The 11487-nt window shown below is 35.9% G+C and overlaps 1 protein-coding gene across 1 annotated transcript; it reads left to right on the forward strand.

Moving 5' to 3' along the window:
- The first annotated feature begins 1811 nt into the window (after positions 1 to 1811).
- tsn (translin) lies at positions 1812 to 11487 on the forward strand. Its single transcript, XM_030125726.1, has 6 exons — positions 1812 to 1986; positions 4365 to 4458; positions 4546 to 4642; positions 7262 to 7377; positions 7461 to 7540; positions 10241 to 11487. Exons 1-6 carry the CDS (start codon positions 1921 to 1923, stop codon positions 10469 to 10471), a joined length of 684 nt encoding a protein of 227 aa, XP_029981586.1. The 5' UTR covers positions 1812 to 1920; the 3' UTR covers positions 10472 to 11487.

The raw sequence follows: 11487 nt of genomic DNA on the forward strand, positions 1-11487 counted from the left end.
CTGTTTTTTTTTTCAATCTTATTGAAAATATATGCGTAAACAAAACATTGAGAAATCTGAACAAACATCAAGATGTCAAAAGGAAAAATCATCCAAACAAATAAATTAACATAATGCAAAGGTTCATAGATACACAGAATAAAAGACAAATAATTATAATAATAACTTAAAATATAAATATCTAAGAAAAAAAAAGGAAATAAATACATCAGAGAGTAAATTCAGTCCGTTTTAAAGAATTCTTTATAAATTGTCAGAGTGCTTGTGCTTTTCTTATTAAAGATAAATTCCAGTGATTTAATATATTTTTCAAATTCAGTCATAAAGACTTTAAAATTTGGGTGTGTTTTAGCATATTTACTTTTGTGTATGTGAAATTTTCCAAATAAAATAATCAAATTAACAATTAATTCAAAATTAAATATGTCATGTTCAAAATATGTAAGTACATTTTAAGATGTTATAGCTATATTTTCCTTACAGTTGGCACTTTTTTTCCCCAACTTTATCGAAAATATATAGGTATACAAAACATGGAAGTTTTGAACAAACATCAAGATGTCAAAAGGAAAAAAAGCATCTAAACAAATAAATTAAAATAAGGCAAAATCTTAGAGACACAAATAAGAATAGACAAATAATAATAATAAAAACTTAAAATATACAAATCTAAGAAAAAAAACAAACAAAAACAGAGTAAGTTCAGTCCATTTTAAATAATACTTTATAAATTGCCAGGGTGTTTTTTTTTTTTTTTTCGTTGAAGATAAATTCCATTGATTAAATATAAATTTTGAAACTCCATCAGAAAGACTTTAAAATTTGGGCATGTTTTGGTATATTTAATTTGTGTATATAAATTTTTTAGTTGGCACGCTTTTTTTTTTTTTTCAACTTTATTGAATATATATATAGGTGTACAAGACATATAAATTTTGAACAAAGATTAAGATGTTAAAAGGAAAAAGAATCTAAACAAATACATTTAAGTAATGTAAAGATTTACAGACATAAAGAATAGACAAATAATAATAAAAACTTAAAATATACAGATCTAAGAAAAAGAAATCAATAAATACGTCAGAGAGTAAGTTCAGTCCATTTTAAATAATTCTTTGTAAATTGCCAGGGTGTTGGTGCTTTCTTTGTTGAAGCTAAATTCCACTGATTAAATATATTTTTCAAATTCCATCAGAAAGACTTTAAAATTTGGGTGTGTTTTGGTATATGTATTTTTGTGTATATGAAATTTTTAGTTGGCGCGCTTTTTAAAAAATGTGGGTGTGTTTTGACGAATTTACTTCTGTGTATTTGAAATTTTCCAAATAAAATGATCAAATTAACAATAAATTCAAAATATGTCATGTTCAAAATATGTAAGTGCATTTTGGGATTTTTTTTCCCCAACTTTTTTGAAAATATATAGGTATACAAGACATAAATTTTGAACAAACATCAAGATGTCAAAAGGAAAAAGCAACTTAAATAAATTAACATAATTTAAAGATTTAGAGACACAAAGAAGAATAGACAAATAATAATAATCAAAACTTAAAATATACAGATCTAAGGAAAATAAATAAATCAATAAATAAGAGAGTAAGTTCAGTCTATTTTAAATAATTCTTTATAAATTGCCAGGGTGTTAATGCTTTTTTTGTTACAGATAACTTCCATTGATTTAATATATTTTTCAAATTCCATCAGAAAGACTTTAAAATTTGGGCGTGTTTTGGTATATTTATTTTTGTGTGTATGAAATTTTTAGTTGGCGCGCTTATCGTCTGACACAGAGACGCGTGACATCATCAGTACGCGCCAGTCGGAGGCGGAGGGAACGGTTCTGTGTTGCACGTTGATGTTTATATGAATTAGCGGTTCGTCATTTGCGTAGTGCGAACAGCGTGACTGGGAGCAGAAATGTCTGTCACAGAGATGTTCAGTTATATCCAGGGTTTCCTGAGCGCCGACCAGGACGTAAGAGAGGTATGAATGAAGAAGCCGCCACACTGCGGACAGAATGCTACTTGCTTTAGCCTCTGCACACAGTTAGCTACAGCCACCGACCAGAACCGAACAGATTCTTAAGCTAACGCACGTTCACACACCAGCAACACATCACAGGAACTACAGCACTGTAACCACCTGTCTGTCTGGACCACAGCTCCTCTAGTGCCGCTGTAAGGTCATAAGGATGTACAATACACTTCCATCCGCGTTTTACCTCATATTTAACTTTACTGTCCTTTAAACAACACATTTAGAACATTTATTGTAAGTGGCTTGTTGCGCGTGGGCTGTTCAAAGTTATCCTGCTCTCGTGACTCCGTTTTGGCACATACCAAAAGTCGTGGGTTTTCCTGAGCATTTTTTTCTCTTACCTTTTACTAGAGATTTATTATGTTAACTAAAAGTCTCTGTTCCGTTGTTCTCCAGATGTACCTTTCAGCTGTTGATGTACGTCATAATATGTTTATTTTAATATGTAGTGTGTTTGATATTGCCTATGTCTATGATTGATTCAGTGTTCATCTGTCCCTGTCATCAGACATAGACTCATAGACTCTATGATCTAGCCCAGGGGTGGCCAACCCTGGTCCTGGAGAGCCACTATCCTGCATGTTTTAGATGTTTCCCTCTTCCAGCACACCTGATTCAAATGATAAGCCTATCATCAAGCTCTGCAGAAGCCTGATAACGACCGTCAGATGTGCTGGAAGTGGGAAATATCTAAAACATGCAGGATAGTGGCTCTCCAGGACTAGGGTTGGCCACCCCTGATCTAGCCTATTTTCCCCAGATTCATACAGGGCAAAAATGATAAATGAATGAGAATTATTTTAGAGATTTTTCTTAATGAAAATTGTGAAGAATGTCTGTGTTACAAAGTCAAGACCAGTGTTTCCTTTCTTGTTCAACAAAAATGTAAAATGCAAACCTATTTGTGTTTGGGAATGTGTTTCTGAAGTCATTGTCTATCAGTAGTGCTCTGTTTTATTTGAAGTGTTGCTTTTCAACAAATAATACACTGACAACTTTAAAAATGCAGCCTTTTTTGTTGTTGATTATTTATATGGCGTCTGTACAGTGTCTGGCTGTAGGAAAATGAGGAAACAATAAGGCTGTGTTTTTCAACCTTGGGGTTGGGACCCCACGTGGGGTTGCCTGGAATTCAAATGGGGTCACCTGAAATTTCTGGTAATTGATAAAACTATAAATAAAGTTACTAATAAAAAAATATATGGTGAGTTGACAGAGACAGTCCCAATCCATAAAAGACATGACAAACTGTGAAGCTAAAACTGAAGCACTGTGGTACTGTTCATCTTTCAAATGTTCATTGTGGTCGGTTTCAGATGCTGCAGCTCTTTCGTAATTCATAGTTTGAGTTATTGTTTGTTCAGTATTAATTGTCAGCCTTGTAAATACAAGCTGGACTGACTGTATATATCCTGACCAAGGAAAATAAAATTCTTACTTTGTGCAGTAATCTACACTTGGCTTTTCTGCTTCCGTCCATAATAATATACATTATGTAGTGTAAATGTCGTCTAAAATTAACATTTATTTGCAACATAGTATAGCAAATTATTACATGATTAAAACCAAATTAATTTTAGCAAAATGTCAAAATGTCTCTGTTTTGAATGTCTGGGGTCGTCAGAAATTTGTGATGTTAAAATGGGGTCACGCGCCAAAAAAGGTTGGGAACCACTGTCAAAGAGTTTGAAGAAAAAGCACAGAGGCACTGTTAAAAATGAATATATTTCGCTAAAAAATTGAACATAAAAAATACAGGTTTCAGATGTCAGTATGCATCTACAACATTTTGTTACTGTCATTTACATTGATGTATAATTTGGTTAAGTGTTAATCATGTTAATTGCTGTAACGGTCATTATATATCATACATTACCATCACTTCAAATTCCAAATTAAAAATCTATCTGTATAGATTTCTTACAGCCTGATAACACAGAGAAGGAGTCAGTGCAGAAGTGGTCTCAGACCACTTGAATTAGAATACGCTCAAAAGGAATTATGGGTTTTTGTCCCAGTTACACTATAGAACTATCAGCCACGGCAGTTTTAAAATGTAGTCCGTAAACATAAAAAGTAGTCAGAGTAATAAATGTAATATAATATATAATAATAAAAATCAAGTAAAGTACATATAACTGAAAACCAGATGTAAGGACAGGAGCAAGTAAGTATTTGAACAGAGTGACTTCCAACCTCTGATATTAATGATTTATTAGAAACTTCATTAATAGTAAATTGGGTTTTTTAGTATCTGTTTTTTAGAAGATATATTAGTCTTTTACTTTTTGTATTCATTAATGTATTTATTGATTTCTTTGTAGGAAATCCGTAAGGTGGTCCAGGTGTTGGAGCAGACTGCCAGGGAAATCCTAACTGTACTCCAAAGCGTCCACCAGCCGTCTGGGTTCAAAGAAAGTGAGTGTTAAAATACTGACAGCTGTTTACGCTCCACATTTGACCTTGAATTCTGAACAAATCAATCTTTGTCCTTTCTGTCATCAGTTCCCAGTAAATGCACAAAGGCACGGGAGTTGTTCTGCACAGTCAGGACACAAGTGGCAGACCTCAAAACCAAATTCCCTGTGGAACAGTATTACAGGTACAACCACACACTCGTAGGTTTTTGCTGTTCAGACCACCAAGTTAAATCTTTGATGAGATTAAATAGAACTTTATTGATCCCTTTGGCAGAGCCCTCAGGAAATTCAGGAAAAATGATGAAAAATAATGAGTTATTCTGTAATTTGATGTTTAAAGGGTGCATGTCATTGATACAAAGGTGATCTGGATAAATGTACTGATAGAACCCACAAGGAGGATCAAGATCTTTCCACATTTAACATCCTTATAAATGACAGGGATTATTCTGCTGATAATCAGTGACGGGAGACTTGTTTAGTCATCATAGTAATATGTATGGTCCAAGAATGGGCAAGAACTGGACAAAGCAAAAGCCCTATCTCAAGATTCGCCCCAAAAAAGCCCTGAGGTTCTCTAAAGGCTCATTCATGCTCTGCGTTAGAGACGCAGATGGATACGTAATGTTCGGTCTGCCCTCTGCGCATATTACGTGCGTAATTCTGTCCGTTCTCTGGGAGTTTATGGATGTGAACCCAGTCGGAGAATACAGAGCAGTACCACCAGGAACCATGGAGGCAGTGTTGAGATTTGAAGAGAATAATTTCCAGAAATAGCAGAACTTTTCAAAGAGCGACTGTGTGAGTTAGTGAAAAACTACTGACATATTTACGACTACTACCTTTATCAATATCAACATTATTATCCACATTAGTAATATGTCCTGTGTCATCGACATGTTTGTTATTATTGACTTTCTTCTTCTCACAAAACTTTACTCTTCTTCGTGGTATTAGATATGTTATTATGTATGTTGATTAAGAGCATCGCCCTCTGGTCGATTGATTGAGAAACGCTCATTCCAACGCACTGGACGCACGGAAGTATGAAGGCACGGACGCTAGACAACGTTACAAATGGGCATACCTATTTACAAATGCAAAGCAAGCATAAATGAGTCTTAAGCATAATAATATTTTTTTTTCTCATTCTGGTCTTATTTTAATAAGTCTTCCAGTGGCCTGCCTTTAAATTATTGCTCTATGAATGAGATTTTAGTGCTCACAAAAGTAGAAGTCAATCAATAGTGGGTTTTTAATGGCTGTCATAAATAACATTATTTAAGAGCAGGAGAAAGCTTCCATCCATCTACCCACCCACCCATTTTCTGACCTGCTTTGTCCTTCAGAGGGCTGCAGGGTGGTGGAGCTTATACGGGCTTCCAGTGGGTGAAACCAGGTACCAGTTCATCACATCAACACAGGCCTTGATTTTCGTCCTATTGGCTGTTATTGTCCTTTCAATCAATCAGTCAGTCCAAATGTATTTATGTCGCGCCAAATCATAACAAAAGTTATCTCATGACACTTTACATTTAGAGCTGGTTGAAACCAGACTCTCAGGCCTTTAAATTTGGTCATTACACTGGAGCCTTCAGTCACTACTGGTGTAGAGCTCTACTGATACGTCTAGTCTGTAAAGCTATAGGTGTCGATCAATTAACCAAGATTTCTGTTCATGAGCTTGTGTTCCTGATAGGCAATTAGACTGTAGTTGAGGTTATAAGTTACACTAATAAGACTCTCAGATGACACCATACAACAAATGTTAGATGAAATTTACTGCTTTCAAAAGGATAGTCCAAAAACCTAATAGGTGATATCATTGATCATCCTCGAACGAATATGAAGCTTCCTTGGACAGATTTCGTTTCTCATTTCCAGTCCATCACTTCAAAGCAAATTTCTACTGGGAATAAATGCTGATACCCATTAATATAAGTCAATCTTTTAATTGGAACCAGTCTGTTTTCAAACACCACTCACATGACTGGTCATACTATGGAACTTGTTTTTTCCACATCTACTCATGACCACTGTCTGTGATCTCTCTCTGTGAATGCACTTTCATTGTGCTTTGTAACAGTTTTTTTCCAAGAATCTTTTCATTGACCCTAACATAAACATACAAACACACACAACTGTTGCTGACAAAGGTATTACACAGTCTAAATCATGAATACAAATATTACTGAAAATTATCAACAATAATAGAGGACATATATAAAGTATACTGTAATAGTCTGGAAAAAAAAAAAAAAAAAAGTATAAGAATAATTTAAAAAAAAAATCAATAAAATAGGAAAGGAGTGAATGAATAGAGAATGTGCTACTTGGAAATTACTGTCAGGAAAGTACCCCATAATCTGTAAAAAATTACAAACTGGTTGTGGGTATAAATGATTTTCTCTAAATTCATACAGTGCAAAAATGATAAATGAATGAGATTTATTTTAGAGATTTTTCAAAATTGTGAAGAATGTCTGAGTTACAAAGTCAAGACTAGTGTTTCCTTTCTTGCTTAACAAAAATGTGAAATGCAAACGTATTTGTGTTTGTGAATGTGTTTCTGAAGTCTTTGTCTATCAGTAGTGTTCTGTTTTATTTAAAGTGTTGCTTTTTAACAAATAATGCACTGACAACTTTGAAAATGCAGCCTTTTTATTGTTCATTATTTATATGTACAGTGTGTGGTTGTTGGAAAACAGTAGGAAACAATAAGGGAAACGATAATAAAGGACTGTGAAAGTCATGAACTGTTTATAACTGAATAAATCTGTTGCTATGTGATGTTTCCACAGGTTCCATGAACACTGGCGGTTTGTCCTGCAGCGGCTGGCATTCCTCGCTGCGTTTGTTGTGTACCTGGAGAGTGAAACTCTGGTGACCCGGGAGGAGGCAGCTCAGATACTCGGCAGTAGGTAGAAGCTCATGTAACAGTGTGTAAGGTTTCCTGTGGAAAGTGACTGACCCTGTTCCTGTACTCTGTCCACTCCACAGTCGAGGTGGTCAGAGAGAAGGGCTTTCATCTGGATGTGGAGGACTACTTGGCCGGCGTGTTGATCATGGCCAGTGAACTGGTGAGTCCGTAGAGCGTTAAGATAACACTGCTGCACTAAAATAAACTAGAAATATTGAACCTCAGAATCACAGCATTTTATTGGAATGAAAGGAAATAGTGTCTGATAGTGTCTGAGGAGTGTTTCTTTGTTTACAGCACAGGTGTAAACATATGGCCTGCGGGCCAAAACCGGCTCCCCAAAGGGTCCGATCTGGGTCCTGGGATGAATTTGTGAAATGCAAAAATTACACTGATGATATTAACAATAAAGGATGTCAAATTCATTTTGATTCAGGTTCCACATACAGACCAATTCGAGCTCAAGTGGGTCAGACCAGTAAAATACTATCATAATAATTCCAAATTTATGCCTGTTTTAGTATAAAAAAGTAACATTACATGAAAATGTTTACATTTACAAATTGTCCTTTCACAAAAAATGTGAATAACGTGAACAAATATGAACAACCTGAAATGTCTGAAGAGAAATAAGTGCAATTTTAGTAATATTCTGCCTGTTAGTAATTGTTTTGTGTATTTGTAGATCCACTGTGATCTGTAAGTTTTAATGCACATGTAAATGATAAACTGAGGAAAAATATTATTTAAAATGCAATTTTTTTTAAAGACATTTCCAGTTGTTCATGTTATTCAGATTTTTAAGGAAACTTTGTAGATGTAAATATTTTCATGGTGTAATTGTACTTTTTTCACTGTTACTATTTTACTGGTCCGGCGCACTTCAGATCATATTGGGCTGAATGGAACCTGAACTAAATGAGTTTGACAGCCCTGCGTTACAGTTTACAAACTTCTTTATTTCTCTTATTTTCATCCCTTCCTTGTAAAAAATGAAAATTTTACAAACCATCTGTAGATATTGGAACCTGAGTCCGATCCAGAGTTTTGAAGATGGCAAAATGTTTAAGCCTTTAGCCCCTGACATGTCTGTGGTGAGTGATCTGAATGTAATGTGTTAAATAATCGTAAAAATTTTACCATTTGCTCAATAGGAAAAATTTCAAAACTCACTGAGAGAACAGACCTTGCCCTTTCAATAGACATCTGAACATGCTCAGTGCACCCCCCACCACCTGTGTAATGGAAAAATAGTACAATAGTAATAGGTGTAAAAATAGACAGTTTGGGTGGGTTTTTTTTCACCGTTTTCCTCGTCAGTTTTTGTTTTTACTATTGTTTGCAGTGTTGAGGTGATTTTCCTTTACTGTGTTTTTTTTTTACTGAGTTTTTACCGTGTAACTCAGTGGTTCCCAACCATTTTTGGCTTGTGACCCCATTTTGACATCACAAATTTCTCGTGACCCCAGACATTCAAAACAGATAATTTATTTATTTATTTATTTTTTTTTTTTTGTTAAAGCTAAAACAGTTTGCTCTACTATGTTGCAAATAAAGGTTAATTTTAGACGACATTTAGTCTATATAATGTATATTATTATAGATGGAGGCAGAAAAGCCAGGTGTAGATTACTGCACAAAGGGAGAATTTTATCCTCCTTGGTCAGGATATGTACAGTCAGTCCAGTTTGGATTTACAAGGCTGACAATTAATACTGAACAATAACTCAAACTATGAATTATGAAAGAGCTGCAGCATCTGAAACCGACCACAATGAACATTTGAAAGATAAACAGTACCACAGTGCTTCAGTTTCAGCTTCAGTGTTTTTCATGTCTTTTATCTATTGGGGCTGTCTCTGGCAACTCAACATATATTTTTTATTAGTAAGTTTTTATTTTTATTTTTTTTATCAATTACTAGAAATTTCAGGTGACCCCATTTGAATTCCAGGCGACCCCCATTGGGTCCTGACCCCAAGGTTGAAAAGTACTGGTGTAACTGCTTTTTGGAGTTCAGCCAAGTGTTAAAAAACAGCTGGACTGATTTAGGAAAAAAAACAGCCCCAAAACAAAAACTACTGGGACAAAATTCAAATACAGTGTGTTCCAGTTCCCAGTTCATGTTCAACATCCTAAATCTCTTATAGATGTACATTCTGAGTGCCTTATTTCATAAAAACCTTTCAAAATTCAATTTCTTTCTTTGTCTTTTTCTGGCATTACCCTGCCCCCCGAAGGGGAGGCAAGGGGTATTGTTTTTGGTTTGTTTCATTTCTTTGTTTGTTGTTTACGCTTTAGCAGCAAAACTACTGGTTGAATTCATACCAAATTGGGTTTATAGATTGCCAGTGTCCCAGAATAGATGTCATTACATTGTAGGAAAAATAGGTCAAAGTTAGAATTTTTAATTGATTTTATAATGTTTTTTTCTCCCATTTACTTACAAAGGGCAAAATTTCACATCTATAAAAATGTCAGTTTGTTTCCATTTACTTAAAACTTGGCACATATATAGAGGCAATTGATATGCTGACATCAACACACGCACAGACCTGATGACATCAGCTGGATCGGTGCCAAAACAAGCTACAAATACATGTGAGGGGCGGGGTTTGTTGTGCCAGGCACCATTTGTTCCACCCTGTTTTGACCCTAAAACACAGTAAAGCAAAACCACTGAAGAAAAGGAAGACAAGCACATACTCACAGCAGCTTTTATGACACTGAAACAGACGCACATTCAGAGCAGAACGTTTAATCGACATAGTGTCTCAGGCGTCAAGTGTCTCAGGGTTAATTACGTACATTGAGGTACTTAATGAGTCATTTCACTGTATTATATGCTGTTTCCTCTCAGTCCCGGCTGGCGGTTAATAGTGTTACAGCAGGAGACTACAGCCGGCCACTTCGCATCTCAAACTTCATCAATGAGCTTGACTCAGGCTTCCGCCTCCTCAACCTCAAGAATGACCCCCTACGGAAACGCTACGACGGCCTCAAGTACGACGTGAAGAAGATCGAGGAGGTGGTGTACGACCTGTCCATCCGCGGCCTGGCCAAGGAGATGGACACAGTCGGGGACAAGTAGGACCCAGAGGAGGAGGACGACGAGGAGGCGACCCCCAGGCTGGGACCTCCCCCCGACTGCTGCAGATCGGAGACCTGAAACCCCACCTGGAAGGCAAGACCCGGGGATCATCCTGAGGCCCAGTAGCCCTGGACAGACTGTGTGTTTGTGAGTGTGACTGCATGCATGAGAAGAGCTTCATCTGGATGGAAGTCTGTCTGAAGGGTGTAGACACTGGACAGACATCGACACCCTCCCTCTGAGGCATAGCAGTGAAGGTTCAGCTTGTTCCTGTTATATTTTTTTTTCTTTTGTGGAAAACCTGCGTTCAGTTTCATCGTAGTGGATGATACTATTTCACTGAGTTGGTTTGCAGTTGTTCGATCTCTTTTGCAACTGAGTTACTGTGTTTCAATGTTTAATTCATCTGAAAATAAGATGCTCTGAGTGTTCCAGCCATATTTGGCTTAAGTTTATGTTTATTTGCAAAAAACAAACCTTTTAAAGTGTTTGTGTTGTTTCATCATTTGACACCATGTTGTATTTAGTGATTATTGTTAAAAGATGGAGGCTAACACTGATCCAGACACCTCATTTATATGCAATAAGAAATAAAAAAGAAAGTCAACACTAAATTTATGGGTCAGACTTTATCAGTACAATTTTTTATGTATAAATATAAGTGAGGCTCTGGGAGAGGTGGGGCCAAAGAAGTAAGGTGCACTTTGTGAGATTTTAAGCTACTCTGATTCTTCAGGCTCATTCTTTTGTAATTTTTCCAGTGGCAAGAATCCCTTTCAGATCAGTGCCAATAAATGTCTGTTGAGCCACTTAATTTCATTTGTTTTTGATGAGTCGAAACTCTGGAAATCTGTGAGCACATTCTACGAAATGTTACATACTGCATGGATTGTGTTACTCGTCCCCCGTCCCCCCCCCGTCACTACAAGATGTCTTAAAGCAATGTTTCATTTGCAACCATGTTTCTATACTGTAGCTAAGCTGCATTTTTTTCTAAGAATTGACTTTCACTCTTC

The sequence above is a fragment of the Sphaeramia orbicularis genome, chromosome 21 (genome assembly GCF_902148855.1).
Source record: "Sphaeramia orbicularis chromosome 21, fSphaOr1.1, whole genome shotgun sequence".
Lineage (NCBI taxonomy): Eukaryota > Metazoa > Chordata > Actinopteri > Kurtiformes > Apogonidae > Sphaeramia > Sphaeramia orbicularis.

What these genes read in the sequence shown, in the direction of transcription:
- tsn (XM_030125726.1), top strand. Translation starts at nt 1,921, where the DNA reads ATGTCTGTCACAGAGATGTTCAGTTATATCCAGGGTTTCCTGAGCGCC. An exon ending in GCCGTCTGGGTTCAAAGAAA is followed by an intron (nt 4,459 to 4,545) that starts GTGAGTGTTAAA and finishes TTCTGTCATCAG; the next exon opens with TTCCCAGTAAATGCACAAAG. An exon ending in CCTGTGGAACAGTATTACAG is followed by an intron (nt 4,643 to 7,261) that starts GTACAACCACAC and finishes ATGTTTCCACAG; the next exon opens with GTTCCATGAACACTGGCGGT.